Genomic DNA, 14,482 nt, shown 5'->3' with positions numbered 1-14,482 from the left:
GCTGACTCATGGCAGATGGGCGGCGAGTTGTCTGTTGACGAGAGAAATCTTCTTTCCGTTGCGTACAAGAACGTGGTTGGAACCAGACGTGCCTCCTGGCGCATCATTTCCTCCATTGAACAAAAGGAGGAATCCAAAGGGTCTGACAAACACGTTGCCACAATTCGCGAGTACCGCCAGAAGATCGAGAGCGAACTTGAGAAGGTCTGTCAAGATGTTCTCGACGTCCTCGACAAAGCCCTCATTCCAAAGGCCGAATCGGGCGAGTCCAAGGTCTTCTATCACAAGATGTACGTCATTCCCAAACTCTCAGAATGCCTTAAACGGGACTAATATGGCGAACAGGAAGGGAGATTATCATCGATACCTGGCTGAATTCGCTTCTGGCGAGAAGCGCAAGGTTGCAGCCACTGCCGCTCATGAGGCCTACAAGGTATGACAGATGCCCTCCTGGACACACAAACATTTCGCTGACCCCCTGCTTGCAGAATGCTACCGATGTAGCACAGACTGAACTCACCCCTACCCACCCTATCCGTCTCGGTCTCGCCCTCAACTTCAGCGTCTTCTACTACGAAATCCTCAACTCCCCCGATCGTGCCTGTCACCTTGCTAAACAAGCCTTCGACGATGCCATTGCCGAACTCGACTCGCTGTCCGAGGAATCGTACCGCGACAGCACGCTTATCATGCAGTTGCTTCGAGACAACTTAACATTGTGGACATCGTCCGATGGGGGTGAAGGTGAAGCTGGTCCCGCTGGCGACGCTCCCAAGGAAGAAAAACCCGCCGAGACCGGTGCTTCTGCTGAGACTGCAGAGAAGTCAGAGGCCGCTCCACCTTCCTAGGAAGAGTTCCAACAGGCAGCCGTGCATTCCTTCCCGCCTTTTGGCGACTCTGGCTTAACAGCGACTCTCTACGATCTTCGGGCAGGGTTTTTGCTCAAAATGGCAGCACTCGCACTGTCCTGTCTGTAATGAGCTCGGATTCTAGGTGTTGCACAGGAAGGCGTGTGCAGTGATTTGTTCAAATGGGCCCAGATAAAGGCACAGAGAGAAAACTACCAAGACTCCCAGATCCGGGCAGACTACCTACCCCAAACTATTCCCCCCAACCATGTCGAATGCAATCCCCCCAGGCAATCCTGATTTCTTCGTTTTATTGTCTCCTACGATACCACATAGCTTTTAGCTCAGGTGGATTGATGAATGGAGTTAGCAAGCGCGTCGCGGAAAGGTCCACAATCACACTTTTGAGATCTGCAACTGTTGTGTTTCTAGTCGGCGTCTTTCTTCGTCTCATAGCTCCCGGTCGTGTCTCTGCCTTCTGCATGAGCATCTCCGTCTCACACTCAGGGAGACATGTGACCTTGACCTCATATTTCCTTGGCGGCGCCACAAAGTTCACTGGAACCCTTGACCTGCGTTGATTTGATGGCCTTAAAAAGTCATGACTTCATTCCCTCATGCTACCCTTTGTGTCTGTTAAACCTCAACACCGCAGGGTTGACACCAATTTGACGATGGAGACCACCAGATCGTACTAGTAGCGGAATATTTCTTCAAGTTTGCTCTCAGATTCGGGCCCTGAGCAAAGGTTCCTGGTGCCTTGCCTAAACTCTCTGTTGCGTCATGATCAATGAGCACCGTTCAGTACCAACTTCGCTGGGGGCATTCTTGACCTTAATGTTCCCCCCATGAAGTGAGATATTTTCAAGCTCTTAGACAGTCCGGTGACAGTCCATATGTGGGATTTCTACTGTTGACCATTATATTGGCGAAACTTCTCTCTCTACGAATAGCACAGCTTTTCCCTATTTCCTTCTACGACCCAAGAGACCCTCTCACATAACCTAGCGGCAGTGTAAGACTCCCGCTTTTCCTCCCCTTCTCGCCGACCTTTCGTTGGACGCGAGCAGCATGTCTCTTGGCCGTCGTGTAGCCCTTGGTGGCGTGGTCGTGGGCGCAGTACTGTATTTTTGGCCACAAACCTCGCCTGCAGTGCCTGGTGCCCCAGTCACCACCTTCAAAACCACCAGTGTGCAGAATATAGAAAAGGCGTATGCAAATGGTGGTGCCACATCCACACATACCAAGGCATATGGAGGCACAGTTCAAGGCCAGAAACAAGATGCACCGATGAGAGAGGGTTCAGCCACAAATAACCCCCAAGGGTATCAACAGGAAGGAATCGGAGGTGACCAGCGGCCAAATGAACCCATGATGCCCGAGAAGTTGTGGAACAAGACAATGCATGGGACTGAGAAAGGCAGATGAATGAGAGGTCGTTAATCCCCCTGTGGACAGAGGATGGTTAGACGGAGTCCACCGCACCGAGCAGAAGAGGATGAAAAGGAGAGCAATGCCTATTCAACAGGATTGCTGCTTTTGTCGACGGTGTTTGAACGATACTCCCTACCGTTGTACATATCAACTTTCATCTGTTGCCTCTGAAGCAGGCTTAAACACCCACAACCTACATAGACCATTTGTCACGAGGTCGGAACCGGCACAAAAGTTTGGACATCAAAAGCTGGAAAGCCGCCAAGGAAGACTATTGATTGAGTCCAGAGAGCTTTGGTAGACTTACTGTGTGTGTACATAGATAGACATGAGTCCGCTTTTGTGGGTAAAAAAGCCTGCTAATCGAGACAACTGAAGTCTTGTGGTTGTCTCGTTGCTAGCTCTTCTCGACCTGCTGTTATGCAGGCACTCGGGGATGAGGTCCAGAGCCGAGGCGGGGAACTGTCGCTTGCATTCCTCTTTGTGGCTCGAGCCGCGCCATCATCACCGTGTCTCCGAGCCAGGCCACCTTCTAGCATTGAACACTTCTGGGGATTTATTGTTGTGTTTGAACGTTGCGTCGGTGGTACGAGTCCTATCTGTGCTCCACCATGAGCTCTACATCGAGATAAATCGGCGAGATCCACTCCCCGCGATTTCAGCTACTCCGCCAACGTCAGCGACCTTAGCTCAGCAATGGCTCTGGGGATTCTGGAGCCAAATGTCGAGCACGTCCCAGGAACGGTGTATGTGTACGAGTCGGAACAGCGACATGCTGAGCTGTTGGATAATGCTCAGCATCTGAAGAAGGACAAGACAGGGCGAGTCATTCTCGTCCCCCAGCCCTCGGATGACCCAAATGATCCCTTGGTTTGTGGCTCGCTAGCGACGCACTTCATAAACACTGGAACTAATTGGCGACGCATAGAATTGGCCCATCTGGCAACGCGACCTCATTCTCGGAATCCTTTGCTTTGTATCTTGCCTCGCCACGACAGCTTCTCCCCTCCTCGCCGCAGATTCAACGACTCTCGCCATCGTCTTCAAGCGAACATTCCAAGATGCTGCCCTTCTCACTGCCTACCATCTCTGCGGCGTGGGTGTGGCGGGATGGCTATTTGTCGCATCCGCAAGAGTCTGGGGCAAGAGACACCTGTTTCTCCTAGGAGCGCTGCTCATGGTCGCAAGTTCTGCCTGGGGCGGTTCCACACATGTCGGTCACAATTATGCCAGCCTATTATGGAGTCGCGTCTTTCAAGGAGTTGCACTGGCCCCCTTTGAGGCCCTTGTCAATGCCTGTGTTGGAGATCTATATTACGTCCATGAGCGTGGAGTTCGAATGGCGATCACAAATACATGTCTTTTTGGAGGGGCCTTCCTGACACCAGTCTTTGTGGGTATGATCACTGCGCACATGGGCTGGCAATGGAGTGTAAGTTCCCGTTCGTATCGTCCTCGCGTCGTCACATATTTGAGTGATGGTCATGCAATCATGAGCAGGATCATCCAGTGGTGCATCTTGGGCAAATAAGGGGACATTTCTGGTTCTTAACACCAAAGATTTGCTAACCTCAAATCACCCAGTTCTTCTTCCTTTCCATCTTTATGGCCCTGGGGTTCTTCCTCCTCTTCTTCTTCGTGCCTGAGACGGCTTATCGACGAGCACACTCTCTCAATCTCGATCTTCTCGCTGAGGGGGACTCGTCGAAAGAAACGGTCGGGAGTCCTGAGACGTCGACTGCAAAAGACGCAGAGGAAAAGGCTCTGCAATCGTCAGCAGTCGTCGAAACACCACCCTCGAGGCATTCCTGCTGGCGCCAATTAATGCCATTCAACGGTCGAAAGACGGACGAGTCCTTCTTCAAGCTTCTCTTCCGACCGTTCCCATTGTTCCTGCATCCCGCAGTCCTGTGGGCTTGTCTGCTCCAAGGAGTGATTATCGGCTGGACTGTCATGGTTGGAGTTATACTCTCTCTAATCTTCCTAGGGCCGCCTCTCTTCTTCAACGAAGAGAGGGCGGGCAAGATGTACACCAGCGCGTTCATCGGCAGCATCCTCGGCCTGCTCGGTGCTGGTTTGTACAGCGAGTTCATTACGCGATTCATGATCAAACTCAACCGGGGCAAGTACGAACCCGAGTTCCGTATCCTGCTTGTCATTCCGACGCTCGTGTTCTCCTGCGTCGGTCTCTACGGCTTCGGTATAACAGCAAACAATGTGGCCCGCTATGGTTGGATCGTCCCTGAGGTATTTCTCGCATTTATCATAATCAGCATGGTCATGGGCTCCATCGCCTCAGCCCAGTACCTCCTCGACGCTCATCGCGACCTTGCGGTTGAGGCGTTCACGAACCTCATCATCTTCAAGAATATTTTCTCGTTTATCCTGGCGTACCATGCTTTCAATTGGGTATTTGCGATCCGCATCAACCACTTATTTATTATATTCGGTAGCATCGAGATTGCTATCTGTGTGCTAAGTGTTCCCATGTATATCTTTGGGAAGAAAAACCGCGAGTTTTTCCACCGGCATGATCTATTGAAGATGACAAGGCTTCGATAACGCGGGCGTTTTAAGGCCATCCATATCGAAAGTATACGGGTATTATTATTAATTTAACGGTATTGCCCAAATGGGTGCCCAATCGCACAGTCTTTCCTTGCTCGTATGTCAAGAAACGGAATGAGGATCTCTACCTGAACGAGGCTCCTTTTCGGCTAACACAGACGTTGGCCTCGTAGCCATCAGGGGCACGAACATTGTTCGGGGATTGGGCTGTTCCCAATGGAGAAAGGCAGACACAACATCTCCACACAGCGGCAAAGTGAACGTGGATGACAAGTCGAATGCAGTTCTCGCTCTAGACCTTTGCCACAGTCCGTCAACAATCACACACCCACTGGTGCCACTGGGCGACGATATGATGCAATCCCAGACGCGCGAATCACTTTGAGGCGCGTTGCTATCATTTGAAACGAGCTTGGTTCGCGTGGCGCTGAGTTCCGCCCGCATTCGGAAATTAAGAGGTTGCTCGGTTGGTGCTCGGCTCCAGCGGCGACGATCTCAGGAGAAACACGCCTACATCACAATCCTCTTTGATGATCCGCTATATTTTGAACCAGACTGCCGACTAGGTTGTCCCGTTGTCTAGAGCATCGATTTGTGCGACCCAGAGCATGGACAGTCGTTGCGTCCGTTGAGAAACATCCAAACCGAAACATCATCGACGAGATGCCGGGGGACAGAAGCGGGAAACGTCACCACAATAATAATCGATCAACAACGTCGCGATCATGTCAGAATTAACGCCCAGCACGCTCTGCGCTGCGTGCCAGTCCATATTTAAGCCAGATACGCCGAAATCACTGGACACAGGCGAGATTCCGCATCATGGCTTAGAAGAACTCGCATCTCTGGCCAGCAAATGCCATCTTTGTTTGACAGTTTTTATGTCCATCGACCCAGACGCCTATAGAAATTTTCGAAATAGAGGATTAGCAATTGATTCGGTTGGCTTCGTCTGGATATCCCCGATTGCCCGGGACCAAGCGAGGTTGAAGTTCCGATATGTGAAGCCAACGAAGTCGGAGGCGGACAAGGAGAACCGGGGACCGACTCCAAGCAGTAGCGGTTCGAAGGCGAGTCTCTCGTTGAGCTGGGACCAAACGACGGGGTTGGTGGTTGAGTTGATTCTGATGCATCCGAGATGTAGGTGCTTGACCCTTTTCTGCCTCTAGGGGTTGCTAACTTGCTGGTGTCATAGTTGCCGTCGAACCTGGAGTCCGGACCATTGACTCCAGATCGGTGAGTACAGCGTCGACAGAAAGTATCGATCTTGCCAAACAGTGGATCCAAGACTGTACGTTCAACCACATGAAATGTTCCGTGTCCTCTGCCACCGATGCGACGTGGAAGCCCACACACCTGCTGGATGTCTCGATCCGAGGCCCCAAGGGCGCTCACGGAGTCAAACTTGTGGACGGCATGTTCGTGGACCCCTTGAGCGAGTACGTCACCCTCAGCCACTGTTGGGGCAAGTCCAAGACGATTCGTTTGCATAAAGGGACCCTTGCAGCGTTGAGGCAGGGCGTCAGCGTGGCAAATCTCCCAAAGACGTTTGCCGAAGCCGCCATTGTGACGGATAAGCTAGGTTTCCGATACCTCTGGATTGACGCACTGTGCATTCGGCATGACAGCGAAACAGACGTGTTGGCCGAGGTGGGACAGATGCACCGTGTCTATTCAGAAGCCACACTCAACATCGCCGCCACATCCTCGAGGGACGATGCCAGCGGACTGATCTACAGTCGCAACGTATTGGCAATACAGCCCTGCATTGTTCCCGTTCCTTTTGGCTTGGGCATTGACGAAGGGATGTACAAAATACTACGCTCCACGCTATGGCACGATCTGGTCGACTCATCACCACTCAACAAGCGGGCTTGGGCTTTTCAGGAACGCTGCCTTGCAAAACGTACACTGCACTTCACTCGCAATGAATTGTTCTGGGAATGCCAACAGATGTGTTGTTCAGAGGTATTTCCGAAGGGCCTTCCCGCCACCATGGGTCCGCCTTCGTCCCAAGAAAGTGTCGAGTTCTTCAGCAAGAAGATCCATCACCAGAGGCACGGCAATTGGCATCAGCTGGTGAAAATGTATTCCCCCAAGAAGTTGACGTACTCTAGCGACAAACTGTTGGCCATGCAGGGCCTGGCGAAGCAGTACATGGCAAAGAACAGATTGCATACCGACGACTACCTGGTTGGGCTCTGGAAGCCGCAATTACCACACGCGCTGCTCTGGCGAGTAGAGGGCGGAAGGCGGCCGACGAAGTACAGAGCCCCAACATGGGCATGGACGTCCATCGACGGCGAAGTAAAGTACCCTGAACCGGCATCCTCGGCACGAGAGACTTGCATTGAAATCATCGAGATCGACATGAAATACAGTCCATCCGGGGACAATTTCGGCTTTGTGCAAGGCGGCAGGATGAAGGTTAGAGGGTTCCTGGCAAGAGGACTGCTGAGACGCACGCGGGATTACTGGGGTTCTACTCCCTGTGTGATCCAATGTACCAAGGCTCAGGTCGAGATCGAGAAAGCAGCCTTTGACGACCGCCTGCCAAAACTGTCCGACGCGGGCAGTGGGATGCTTTGCGAGATGCTCGAGATCTATCTCTTGCCAGTCATCGACGTTGTTGATCGGGTCGAGGGATTGCTCCTGTGCGCGACCATGAAAAAGGGCGAATTCAGGAGGATCGGAGCCTTTGACGTGAGCCGGTATGACCAGGCCAATTGGGACCGGTTTCGGAGTGTCATGAAAGGCGAGGCCGAGATGAACAACTACGTCGAGCGACTGGACCATATGAACGGGTATTGGTTCGCCAGTGATTTTACATATACGATTAATATCATCTAAACATGTTAGTGGGAAGTGGTTCGCGGGGTCGGTGGAGTTATACAGGACGGGGGAAAAGTCACGAGAACGTCTCCAAAGAGCGATGTGTAAATGTCTTGATGCGATGGGATTGGATCTCCTTGAGGCAAGCACGAATACGGGATGAGGACGCCGGTGAGAACATCGATTTATTGTTTGTGGGGTGTGGGATATAGGGAAGATGTTGTTTCTTTTTCGTGCCGTGTTGCGCATGACAGTGTCGCCGGGGAGAAAGATGGCACCAGCGAGACTTGGACCGGATGACACGGTAAAAGGGGGGAAGAAAGTGTGACAAGCCGGTGTGTGTAATGTTTGATGACGACGCAATAGCGCAATGAAGACTTGGTTTCTTGTGTAAATATGTAAATGTGTACATTAAGTATCCAATATCTGATCCGTCGTGATGCTCAGCCTCGCGTTGATCTTGCCTGCAGCCTTGCTCGATCGATGCAATCACGATAGATAACCAGGCCTGCAACCAGTCACCCCGTATCCCTTCACTATCTCGGGTGCAATTGGGGATCTCGTTTCCCACGATTTGTGCTTGGCTTGCGTATACGAGGTAATCATTCCTCGCAAGAACCAATCTCGGTGCTAGGTGGCGCAGCCATCAGCTCAGCCCTTGATCGCGGATGACGCGTTTTGGGTGTTTTCGGATCTGTCTTCCCCTCAATCAACGACCACCCACCCTCGTCGATGTCTCGTCTCGTGGCAAGGAAAAAGCAGGACGGAAGGCCAGTATGAACAGGTCAGATTAGGTAGAACCTACGCGGTGGTTTGGTCTCATGATCTTGGTATTGATGCATAAAATGGGGAACATCGATGGTGCGTGCCGGCAAGGGTGTTACCGGGACGACCCCAACAATGCGGAAAGAGGAGAGAGACCATTTTTCCCCAGGCACACCCCAGGGAAGCTGTTAGCTTTTGGCGTCGTGGCGTCTTGGGGGGAGGAGGGAGAGAGCTATTACATACGAGGTAGGTAGCTAGCATTCTAGATCCCCAAACTAGTACCGAGTAGAAGCAAAAGAAGCACTCGGCAGGGCAGGGCAGGGCAGGGTATTGCAGGTGAGTGGTACGGGAGTACAAACGAGAAACCTGACCAAGCTGCCTCTTATTTATCCCTTCTGGCAATGCAAGCTTTTTGTCTCATTCTTTTCCCATTTTCCCATCCCATCCTACTTCTCATCAAACATCGAACACCCTCATCTACGAGTCCCTCGTGTCCCACACCAGATCGCGGGGAAAGCTCTATTCCTATCAGCCACCAGAGCCACCATGCTTCGTCAGCTAAGCAGCATCCTTGCCGCCTCCACCCTCCTGGTGGGTATTGTCTCTGCGCAACAGGCCCCGACTCTTCCCAGCTGTACGTCGTCCTACGAAACCTCCGTACCGTATCTGTGATGTGATGAGATCTTCCCCCCGCGCACTTCAGGATCAATGCCGTGAAAGGATTGCAGATCGCAAAGTCGAAAGAGCGCGCGCGCGGGGTTTGGTGAATTTGTGTCAATGGACCGGTGGGCTGACCATTCTCGAATACTCGTACAGGTGCTACCGACTGCGTGAGCAGTCTCCTCCCCGCCAGCTGCAACGGCAATCCAACATGTTAGTCCTCCCCCTCTTTGAGCTAGTTGATCCCGACGGTGCAAGAGGCAGAGCAGGAAAAAAAGAGGAAGGGACTCAGTAGCAGTGGCTCACACCAAATTCATATCTATAGGTATCTGCAACACCGCGTCCTTCCTCAACGGCATCGCCTGCTGCGTCTTTGAGGCGTGTGATCCTACAGATCAAACGGCCGCTCTGGCTTATGCGCACAGCATCTGTGACCCCGTCGGCGCTTCTTCACTTTTGGTATGTTTGGATTCTCTCTCTATTGCTCTCCATCGCGGTTCGCCTGGGTGTCGTGACTTTCATCTGCCACACGAGTATATTTTGACATTAGAATTGGCTCACTGAACCATTTATTCTCAACAGCCTGCGTCGGCAACCTGCACCTCAACAACGACTTCGACCGGCACCACCACCTCTTCGGCTTCCGGCTCTGGCGCCGCCGGCAGCTCCAGCGAAGCTAGTGTTTCCTCTGCCTCTGCTTCAGCCTCCAGCGCCAGCGCCAGCGTTTCCTCTTCGCTGAGCAGTGTCTCCGCGTCCGCCGTCTCCGCCGCGTCCAGTGCCAGCGCGGCTGCCTCTTCCGCCACAGGCAGTGTCAGTCAAGTCTCGTCGGCGACTGCCAGCCCCACGGGTGCTGCGAATCAAGTGGCGATTGGGTTTGGTGCCATCGGAGCTGGGATGTTGGGTTTGGCAGCCATGTTGTAGGAGCAGATTCCCAAGCCAGAGACGAGGGAAATAGTTCGAGATGTAATACGGCTAGATAGGAAGATTTCCTTCGATCTAGCACATGTCATCTAGTGGAATATGCACTAGAATCTCATTAGCATCGCCACCACGCAGGAAAGAGATATGTGTAATGTACCATTCATGACCACCAGCTCAAGCTATGATTTTCTTTTTATCCTCACCGCATCTCTCAACAGGCGGAGTGTTTCTGTTCACTCATCATCTTCGGCCTGTCTGCGCCACCTGGCCAACACTTTTGCAACTTCGCGGCCCTCCTCCTTTAGCACTGTCCACAAATAACCCCAGAACAGCATATCAGCGAGCCCGATCGTGAAGACGACTCGATTCGGCAGTAAATTCAGTCCTGAGAGCAGCGAGGTCCAGCTGTCTGAGGGAAAGGTTGAAGACACCGGTGCGGAGGAGGCTGAATGCGAGTGGAACATGTAGATCCAGAACACGAGAGTTGACGACGCCAACACGTGGATCGCCGAGAGTGTGAGCCAGCGCGACTGCGCCGTCAGGAGAGTGTGCAGTTCTTCGGCGTGGCGCGAGGGTGATTTCGCAGATGGGTCAAGGCGGGTGGCCAGTGACGAAGGGGGTGCAGAGGCATTGGAAGAAGCAGCACCAGCACCAGCACCAGGGCCCTGCTGCGACATGGACAAGTCTCCCGCAAAGAGGAACTGTGTCACCGCGTAGGCTACCACCACCAGTGCCAGGAGTGCGAACAGTTCTCGCTCCGAGTGGGAGATCCCATGAGCCTGTGTCGATAGCAACCCCGTCAAATGTTTGCCGGGGTTCGTGCTCGTCCGCCCGCTACTGCCTGCTCTTGCACCGAGCGAGGCGGAGGCGTCATGCGGGCTCGTCTCCGGTGCGTACCCCGCGGGCCGGACGCTCATGCTCTCCCCAAGAAGCCATATCGGGGTCGAGGACAGCAGTTGGGCAGGCGAGGTCAGGAGGTAGTAGGCGCAGGTGAGGAGGGTGAGGGAGTGGGTGCGCAGAAGGAGGGTCGAGGATAGCAGAGGCATTTTAGTTTGTCGTCGAAATGATTTATAGGAGAAAGGCTGAAATGGGGGGTTTCAATTGTCCATTCGGTCAGCTTGGTTGTATTCACGGACTGTGTACCTTGGTGCCTTATTAGGGGGCGTATACGAGGTACGAGGCGCGGTGCGCAGTTTGTGTGGAGAGGGGAAAAAAAAAGTTGACGAGGCTGTGGGGGTGGATTGAGGGATTCAGATGCGGAGATTCCGTCGTCGTCCACCTTCACTACGGCACCTTGAGCACGTACCTACGAGTACTGCCAACTGCCCATTCTCCTACCCCAATTGCATCATTTCATCCGTCGTCACCAGGTCGAACATTGATTACCTACCTATCTCCCACATGCTGCCTCGCGAAAACCAATCCCAATAATGATTTGGCAACTTCCTCGTGCACCTCGTGTCAGCAAGTCGCTTCCATAAGCAGGTAGTTTCATACGCGACGAGCCCTGCATAGCAGCCGCTGTTCGCGCACAAGTCCTTTGGCCCCACCTGGGATGCCTCGCTTCACTGCGATTCCCGCAGGACTTGCCAGACAGAGTTATTGCCCATTACTTGTCCTGCCATGTACGAGGGCAGTCAGAAGGCACACACCCTTCACCCTACGGGTCCGGTAATTTTCTTGTTTCGGGCTTGAACCAGGGCTATGACTAAACTCAACGACACGCGATACGAGAACGAAAACTAACCGACCCACTTGTGCTGTCGAACATATGTTGCTTTCCCCGCTGCCTGCGTATAACTCGAAAATGCTCAAGCCAAGTCTGTTGCGCTCGTTCGACAGGAATCTACCGAGGTTATCGTACCCTTCTCTGGTAAGCTGACGACAGTCATTTTGCTGTGGAGAGATATATAGAACGCGCAGCGACAGATTGGAACATTTCCCGAATCCTTCGAGCTGAGCGAGGTTCTTGTGTCTATCGAGAGTTTGACGTTGTCCCCACGCCACCAAACAGATCCCCAGAGTTGACGCTTCTCATTCTCCTACCTATCCTTCAACTGTCGGATCAAGCCTGTCGCCATGGAGCCGTATACGAATACCGGGCCCGTCAACTGTAACGTGGATATTGACACAAGCAATGTCAAGGGCAAGACTGCTGTCATCACCGGCGGTACGCTTGACGCAATAGAGACACCATACTAGGGTCCTTTCTAATATCCTTGTTCAGGAGCCAATGGCATCGGTGAGGCATATGTCCGTGCTTTGACCAGCGCCGGGTATGAGCGAGCCCTCAATGTACCAAATGGCCAGATATTGATGGAAGTGTAGGGCTTTTGCCGTCATCGCAGACCTTGACGCCGAAGAAGGCGCGAGGCTGGAAAAGGAGTTGGGCAGGTCAGTATCCAAATATGGACTTCTCATCTTGTGCAACACCCATTGACTTTCCGTTCGCAGCTCAGTCAAGTTCGTCAAGTGCAACGTTACCGTCTGGGCCGATCAATTGGCCGTCTTCAAAACTGCACTTTCGGCTTCACCCTCTGGCCGAGTGGACATTGTCATCGCCAATGCTGGCATCAGCGGCGCTGATTCGGTCTTTTTCAACAACGGTATGTGACTGGGGTAATTGAGCTGGATAAAATCTGATGGACTTGTCCAGTCGAAGCCGAGGAGCCTGAAGAACCAAAGCTCAACATCCTTGATGTCAATCTCACTGGTGTCATGTATACCGTCAAGCTGGCGCTTCACTACTTCCGCCGACAGAATGCTTTGAACAAAGGAGCTCCCCTCGACCAGGTTCTCATATTACAGGGCAGTCTCGCAGGATATCTCGACCTATCGGGCGCCATCCAATACAGTGCATCCAAGTTTGGCCTTCGCGGCATGATGAGGGCTCTTCGCAAGACGGAACACGTACATAATATTCGAGTTGCATATATTGGACCCTGGTACGGACAAGTAGATCGTCGAGGCATATTCATGCTAATGGAGCCAATCCAGGTTTGTCGAAACCAAGATTCTGAGCAAGGCAGTCGTCGACCATCTCACGAATTCGGGCATCGATTTTGCCACGGTCGAGGACGCTGGCCAATGTGCATTGAGAATTGTGTCTGATCCCAAAGTCAATGGTAAGCGGGTGGCATCCTTGATGCGAGTGGGTAACTGATAGCGAGGTCTTAGGTCGAGCATTTGCAATCGTTCCCCGGAGTTACGCACCTCGTGGTTATTTGGATATCGATTATGACGACTATCCCGTGGGCACACTATTGGAGAAGCTCCAGACTTCTGCCAGTGGAGGCAACCACCGGTCAGCTGTAAGTCATGTGCTGTTTCAAAACTCTGGATGTGGGAGTCTGATGTCAGGGTTTTCCAGCTCGATCCTGAGAAGCAGAAAACAAAAACTCAGTGGGCCGGGGAGGCGACAAAATGAGCAACCATGCGAGCTGTGGGAGCTGACGAATCGTCCGATGATATATACCCTCTACGCACAGGGGTGTGCAACAGCTCCAATTAAAATGCAAAAAGGGACCCTTTCGTGTTCGTTGCGAAAGTATCTTCTCTGAGGTCTCTTGCCAATTAATGCTTCTTCAACCCTCTTCCGTTCGTGTGTGGCCCATATTCGGATAGTTTAGCTGGTGACGTGCAGCCCCGATTGTGTCATTCCACGCCACAGGTTATGCGGATCTGAAGCCAGTCTTCCGCGGCAGTCGATCCAGCAGCTGTATTTGGTCCAAAGACTTTGGTCTGGATGAGTCGAAAGGGGCTTGCATGTCCGAGTAACAACCACAGAAGGTGGCAGCTCGTAAGGCTGGACTCCTCGGCTTTAGTGGAGCCAGAGATTAGGGTTATGATTGGGCCGAATAAAAATAGACATAGGCCAATAGAAGCGCCAGGATCATGCCTCTAGAGGGCAATATCATCTCCACTAATCTCCACTCTTTGTCACACTCCTCCACATCTGGCGCTTATACGCTCGCAGTGCCTCAACAGCCCCTTGCATCCGATCTGTCTCATCTTTCCCCGTCGTCCAATCTTCTTGGACTTCCAAACGCTCACAGGCCCAGAGACCTCTGTGGCGGCCGGCTGCCAGCGACCCTGGACATGTCTGTTCGCGTGGGGAACGACAACTGTGCATTTGCGAGCCTGTATCTGGCTTCGCTAACCTCAAGGGCCCTGTTCTGTTGGATGCCATCGGCTAGCTAACACGAGCATCAGGCGACAAAGCCAAAAGTCCAGAGCCTCTCTTCTATTATTGTTTTGTACCACGTCTGCAGCTCTTTTCGGGCAAGGCACCATTCACCACAAGCAAAAATAAACACAACGGTGAGTACCGAGGAGTACTACCTGTCCTGTCCTGTCCTTTGGCTGCCCTATATTTCTACTCGACCGCTCTGCGTCCTTTGTACAAACCCCCCTCCTCCGTTCACACAAGTCCTTTCGGATCAACAAAGTTTCAT

General features: G+C 52.6%; 7 protein-coding genes across 7 annotated transcripts; 6 read left to right on the top strand and 1 right to left on the bottom strand.

The window, feature by feature from the left end:
- Positions 1-15: 15 nt before the first annotated feature.
- On the top strand, positions 16-848 carry Z517_02139 (14-3-3 family protein epsilon; the record flags this gene model as incomplete). Its single annotated transcript, XM_013431250.1, has 3 exons — positions 16-290; positions 346-433; positions 489-848. 3 exons carry the CDS (start codon positions 16-18, stop codon positions 846-848), a joined length of 723 nt encoding a protein of 240 aa, XP_013286704.1.
- A 1,071-nt stretch (positions 849-1,919) lies between these two features.
- Z517_02138 (uncharacterized protein) lies at positions 1,920-2,276 on the top strand (the record flags this gene model as incomplete). Its single annotated transcript, XM_013431249.1, has 1 exon — positions 1,920-2,276. The coding sequence occupies one exon, from the start codon at positions 1,920-1,922 to the stop codon at positions 2,274-2,276; it is 357 nt and encodes a 118-aa protein (XP_013286703.1).
- A 702-nt stretch (positions 2,277-2,978) lies between these two features.
- Z517_02137 (uncharacterized protein) lies at positions 2,979-4,844 on the top strand (the record flags this gene model as incomplete). The annotated part of the gene is made up of 3 exons (XM_013431248.1): positions 2,979-3,152; positions 3,211-3,714; positions 3,867-4,844. The coding sequence occupies 3 exons, from the start codon at positions 2,979-2,981 to the stop codon at positions 4,842-4,844; spliced, it is 1,656 nt and encodes a 551-aa protein (XP_013286702.1).
- Positions 4,845-5,575: 731 nt separating this feature from the next.
- Z517_02136 (uncharacterized protein) lies at positions 5,576-7,700 on the top strand (the record flags this gene model as incomplete). The annotated part of the gene is made up of 2 exons (XM_013431247.1): positions 5,576-5,990; positions 6,046-7,700. The coding sequence occupies 2 exons, from the start codon at positions 5,576-5,578 to the stop codon at positions 7,698-7,700; spliced, it is 2,070 nt and encodes a 689-aa protein (XP_013286701.1).
- A 1,293-nt stretch (positions 7,701-8,993) lies between these two features.
- Z517_02135 (uncharacterized protein) lies at positions 8,994-10,028 on the top strand (the record flags this gene model as incomplete). The annotated part of the gene is made up of 3 exons (XM_013431246.1): positions 8,994-9,081; positions 9,433-9,566; positions 9,690-10,028. 3 exons carry the CDS (start codon positions 8,994-8,996, stop codon positions 10,026-10,028), a joined length of 561 nt encoding a protein of 186 aa, XP_013286700.1.
- A 233-nt stretch (positions 10,029-10,261) lies between these two features.
- On the bottom strand, positions 10,262-11,074 carry Z517_02134 (uncharacterized protein; the record flags this gene model as incomplete). The annotated part of the gene is made up of 1 exon (XM_013431245.1): positions 10,262-11,074. The coding sequence occupies one exon, from the start codon at positions 11,072-11,074 to the stop codon at positions 10,262-10,264; it is 813 nt and encodes a 270-aa protein (XP_013286699.1).
- A 1,033-nt stretch (positions 11,075-12,107) lies between these two features.
- Positions 12,108-13,455, top strand: Z517_02133 (uncharacterized protein; the record flags this gene model as incomplete). Its single annotated transcript, XM_013431244.1, has 8 exons — positions 12,108-12,198; positions 12,256-12,304; positions 12,357-12,422; positions 12,483-12,634; positions 12,685-12,973; positions 13,026-13,153; positions 13,206-13,339; positions 13,399-13,455. The coding sequence occupies 8 exons, from the start codon at positions 12,108-12,110 to the stop codon at positions 13,453-13,455; spliced, it is 966 nt and encodes a 321-aa protein (XP_013286698.1).
- Positions 13,456-14,482: the final 1,027 nt, after the last annotated feature.

This window comes from Fonsecaea pedrosoi (genome assembly GCF_000835455.1).
Source record: "Fonsecaea pedrosoi CBS 271.37 unplaced genomic scaffold supercont1.2, whole genome shotgun sequence".
Taxonomy (NCBI): domain Eukaryota; kingdom Fungi; phylum Ascomycota; class Eurotiomycetes; order Chaetothyriales; family Herpotrichiellaceae; genus Fonsecaea; species Fonsecaea pedrosoi.
Note: the sequence above shows the minus strand (reverse complement) of the source record. Positions and strands in the feature narration are given on the sequence as shown.